Below are 5,209 nucleotides of genomic sequence, written 5' to 3' on the forward strand. Positions count from 1 at the left end.
GCTACTGTCCCCAGCAGCCACCAGAGGCCCAGACAGAAGGGCACCAGCGGGGCGTCCACCAGTCCCTGGGGCAGCCTGGTCGGCAGGCCCGGCTTCCAGCGGGGAGTCCACCGGTCCCTGGGGCGGCCTGGTCGGCAGGCCCGGCTTCCACAACACAGCTCCATGAACACTGATATGAAAGTTGTTATTATTTACAGATCCCCAGGCTAGGCAGGGCCACCAGAGAGGGACCCAAGCAGCTGGACCTCCTGTTGGTGTCCTTGTGTCTGGACCTCTGGCGGCTGCTGGGGACAGTAACTACCAGCTAAGTTAATAGAGAAACTCTATTTCTCTATTACAGAGTTGTGTTCAAAATAAGGGGTCAACAAACTTTTTCTGTAAAGGACCCGATCATAAATATCTTGGGCTTTGTGAACCATGTGGTCTCTGTCACAACCACTCAACTCTGCCACTGTAGCACAAAAACAGCCACAGGTAATACACAAATGAATGGTGTTCCAATAAAACTTTATTTACAAAAATAGTCTGCAGGCCAGATTCTGCCTTAAGCCATTACAAATATTTCAGAAAACCCACATAGAATATACCCTAACAGTTATGATAAGATCACTCCTAGGCTAATGAATTCCAACCAAACATCTCTGGCTGAGCAACTCAGGCTGCAAGGGGCCACTCGTGGTGGTCTAGAGCTTGATTGGCAGTTTCATAAAAAGGAAATTTGCTGCCAGGAAGAAAGACATTCTTAATCTGGGACCACAAAGAGGTTATGTCACAATGCTTTCAGCTCCAAGTGATAGATACCAAAGCAAACAACCGTAAGAAAAATAGGGAATTCTTTAGTTCATGTAAGTGGACCAGTTTCAGGCATGGCTGGATCTAGGTGCTGAAACAGTCAGGGTCTGTGTCTGTCTTCACCGTTTTTTTTTTTTTTTTTCTTTTGAGACAGAGTTTCGCTCTTGTTGCCCAGGCTGGAGTGCAGTGGTGTGATCTCAGTTCACTGCAACCTCTGCCTCCAAGTTCAAGCGATTCTCCTGCCTCAGCCTCCAGAGTAGTTGGGATTACAGGCATGCATCACAACATCCAGCTAATTTTTTTGTATTTTTAGTAGAGACAGGGTTTCTCCATGTTGGTCAGGCTGGTCTCGAACTCCCGACCTCAGGTGATCTGCCTGCCTTGGCCTCCCAAAGTGTTGGGATTACAGGCGTGAGCCACCGCTCCTGGCCTATGTCTTCACCTCTTGTTCCTGCTTCCCTTGGTATGCTAGCTGCAGGCTTTCTCCACATGGCTGGAAGGATAGCTGCTGGCCATTGGTGATCCAAAAGGGAGAGAGGCCTGGTCTGTTAAAGCAACCGTCCCCTGTCTTTTTGGCACCAGGGACCAGTTTCGTAGAAGACAATTTTTCCACAGATCAGGACAGGGTGGGGGTTGGATAGTTTCGGGATGATTCAAGTGCATTACATTTAATGTGGACTTCATTTCTATTAGTATTACATTGTAATATATAATGAAATAATTATATAACTCACCATAATGTAGAATCAATGGGAGCCGTGAGCACGTTTTCCTGCAACTAGACAGTCCCATCTGGGGGTGATGGGAGACAGTGACGGGTCATCAGGCATTAGATTCTCATAAGGAGCGAGCAACCTAGATCCCTCACATGCGCAGTTCACAATAGGGTTTGCACTCCTATGAGAATCTAATGCCACCGCTGATCTGACAGGAGGTGGAGCTCAGGCAATAATTTAAGTGATGGGGAGCAGCTGTAAATATAGATGAAGCTTCACTTGCTCACCTGCCACTCACTTCCTGCTGTGCAGCCCATGGACTGGTACCAGTCCATGGCCTGCGGGTTGGAGGCCCTTGTGTTAAAGCATCCTTAAACTACAGCTCGGGGAGAGATTCTGATTGGCTCTGCCTGGGTCATGGGCCTACTCTTGGACCAATTACTGTGTTTAGGAAGATGTGGTTCTGTGATTGGTGCAGTCTGGGTCACATGTCCAGCTGTGTAGCAAAGGGTTGGGAGTCAGATGTAGTATAGGGCTCTATGAATGCTCACCCCACCGGGACCATCAAGTGGAAAAAGGACAATTCCCTGAAAAGGGAGATTTAGACTGAAGAAAACAAGTCCATAATAGTGGTGAAAAATAATAGCTCTTGGTGATAAAAACGCTAGGATTCCAGTTCTAATTGTCACAAAAGTACCCGTGAGCTGAGGATAGCATCGCATTGCCTATTCTATGAACATGTGATAGATTTGGGGTTTGTGTATCACCCTGGCCCCTGTTGGAACCGGCAGGACACCCTGTTTTGAGCTTTGGAAGACAGAATAAGGCACGTCCCATCTCAAGGAAGGGGAGGCCAGGTGCAGGCGTGGCTGGAGACTCTGACTTCCTGGCCCCAAGCTGCCTGGGATCCCACCCACGAGTCCAGGGCCTACGGTGTAGGGTACGCCCGAGTGCGCAGTGCCTGCTCCAGCCCTGTGATAACCTGGGGGAGGCTCGGGGCGGCCCCCACTGCCGCAGGATGCCAGAGGCTGCGGAGCCCTGTGCCAGGGGCACAAACAAGGGGGTGTGACCACGGGCATCTGCATCTCGGCAGGAGGAGGACCGCTATAGGCTCATGCTCAGCCGGAGCAACAGTGAAAACATCGCCAGCAACTACTTCCGGTCTAAGCGGGCCGGCCAGATCCTCAGCACCGATGCCAGGAAGAGCCTCAGTGAGTGTCCCTCCCCTGTTCCCACCCTCTCCACACAACTGGGAGAGGCATGAAGGGGATAGGTTTGAAGTCAGACAGACCTGGGTTCAAAAACTCCTTTCCCTCTCGGAGCCTCAGTTTCCTTAGCTACAAAATGTGGGGGGTAACACCAACTTCTCAGGATTAGGCGAGACGAGATGAGGAAACGGCCCAGCCCGGGGGCTGGTGCTCAATACAGAGTCTCCTCTTTGCTCCACCCTTGTCTCCCCTGGCCCCCGTAGGCACTCAGCGCATGGCTCAGGGGCCTGGCTGGGGATGCACGGATTTAGGTCTCACTAGTTACGCACCAGCTTCCTGGCGAGTTACACGCCAGCATTGTGACTTCCTCCAAATGCGGATTGACTTCACTTGTCAAGGGCCACAAATGCAAAATGTGCTTTTAAGAATTAAGCATCACTTCATTTATCTGCTTTTAAAACTGAAAGCAAAGCCCGCAGAGCTTCCAATAAAAGAGCAATAAAAAGCAAATCTTGGCCAGGTGCGGTGGCTCACACCTGTAATCCCAGCACATTGGCAGGCTGAGGCGGGTAGATCACCTGAGGCCAGGAGTTCGAGACAAGCCTGGCCAACATGGTGAAACCCCGTCTCTACTAAAAATACAAAAATTAGCTGGGCGGTAGTGGCGTGTGCCTGTAATCCCAGCTACCTGGGAGGCTGAGGCAGGAGAATCATTTGAGCTTGGGAGGTGGAGGTTGCGGTGATTCGAGATTGCACCACTGCATTTCGGTCTGGACGACAGAGTGAAACCTTGTCTCAAAAAAAAAAAAAAAATTAGCTGGGTGTGGTAATGCATGCCTGTAATTCCCGCTACTCAGGAGGCTAAGGCATGAGAATTGCTTGAACCTGAGAGGCGGAGGTTGCAGTGAGCTGAGACCATGTGGGCTGAGACCGTGCCAGTGCACTCCACCCTGGGTGACAGAGTGAGACTTTGTCTTAAAAAAAAAAAAAAAAGCAGATTTTAGTTCTATATATTGAGGTTATTTAAGAGACAGAACGGGTAGAGTTGAGGAATAAGGTGGTGGGGGATGGGTGGGGAAATAGGATTAATTGAGTGCCTGGCATTGTGCCTATGTTGCAGATGAGGAAACTAAGGCTCAGAGATGAAGCAGCTTCTCTAAGGTTATAGGAAGCAGTGGAGCTGGGCTTTGAACCCAGGCTTGACTGGCTTGAGATCCCAGGCTGCCTCAGTCTGAGGCTTTAAAACCCCAACTCCCCAGCCCAGTCTCTTTAGATGCAGACATAGTTGCTGGGTCTGAGACCTCAGCCAGAGCAGCCTTGCAGAGCCTGGGGTCCCAGCTGCAGGGGCAGGGCCTCTGGCTGGGCAGGGGGCGGCGGGAGCGGGGTGGGCCAGGCTCTCCATTCTACCCACTTAGGGCATTTTCTCTCCATCCCTGCTCTCTTGGCTTACCAGCACCTCTGCCCCTCTTCCCCACAGCACATCACAACTCGCCACCAGGCCTCAGCTGCCCACTCAGCAACAACGCTGCCATCCCACCCACCCAGGCCCCTGAAATGCCCCAGCCCCGGCCCTTCCGCCTCGAGTCCCTTGACATCCCTTTCACCAAGGCCAAGCGTAAGAAAAGTAAAAGCAACTTTGGCGGTGAGCCTCAGTGAGCACAGCTGCCTGCTGTTGTCTGCCTTATAGGCATCTAGAGACTGCCAGGCCCTCCCAGGGCAGTCCCAGCCAGGCCTCCTCCCACCTGCCACACAGCACTGCGGGGCCTCAGGGCTCCCTCAGCCCTGGGAAGACACATTCCCTTCCCTGTTCCCCAGAGAGTCCACCTCTGCCCTGGGCAGGAGCCCCTTGGAGGCTGAACAGTCCTCCTTAGAGAGGCTGCTCCAGCTGTTCGCACCACATCAGTGTTTCCGTCTGCTCACCTGCCACGGAGCCCACACCCATGCCCACCAGTGTTGGTCTTTGCTTCAAAGCCTCAGACCTGCTTCATGGCCTTCACCAGCCCTGATGAAGTGGGCAGCAGCTGCCACGTGGAGGAAGCTCAGTATCAGCCGGGAAGGAACTGTGCCTCTGTCTGACTGGCCCCACTTCCTGAGAACTGCCCTGCCCCGTGGGGTGGTACAGGGGTCCCACAGCAAGTCTTCCTGCACTGCCCACCCCCGGCTGGTCTGTGACCCAGGGAAGGCCACTCCACATTAAGCTGCCCAATAAACTGCTTTTAAGATAAGCTCCCCTTCTCTGGCCCTCTGACCGTGTCACTTGGGGCCCCTCCCTGCCATTGTGGCCTGGCTGTCCCAGGGAAGCTCTTTCTGGAAGAAGGGTTCTTTTGCCTGGGACCTCCAGGGCTTCTGCAGCTCCCTACAATCGTGAGTACATTCTCCTGGGAAGAGCGTCTGAATTTTCATTAGATTCTCGAAGGACCTGTGACCCAAGAAAGCAGACCCCTTGCTGTGGAAAATAGGGCCATGTCTCACTGAGGCCAGAAAAGGGCCCAG

General features: G+C 52.6%; 1 protein-coding gene across 3 annotated transcripts in view; it reads left to right on the forward strand.

The window, feature by feature from the left end:
- Positions 1-4,941, forward strand: part of KIF17 (kinesin family member 17) — a 55,433-nt gene extending 50,492 nt beyond the window's left edge. For all 3 annotated transcript variants that reach the window (XM_011933982.1, XM_011933980.1, XM_011933981.1), the window contains exons 14-15: positions 2,602-2,719; positions 4,194-4,941. In XM_011933982.1, coding sequence (XP_011789372.1) covers positions 2,602-2,719; positions 4,194-4,372 — 297 coding nt within the window. In that variant the 3' untranslated portion in view covers positions 4,373-4,941. The remainder of the gene's footprint in view (positions 1-2,601; positions 2,720-4,193) is intronic.
- Positions 4,942-5,209: the final 268 nt, after the last annotated feature.

This window comes from Colobus angolensis, unplaced genomic scaffold, assembly GCF_000951035.1.
Source record: "Colobus angolensis palliatus isolate OR3802 unplaced genomic scaffold, Cang.pa_1.0 Scaffold130, whole genome shotgun sequence".
NCBI classification, from domain to species: Eukaryota; Metazoa; Chordata; class Mammalia; order Primates; family Cercopithecidae; genus Colobus; species Colobus angolensis.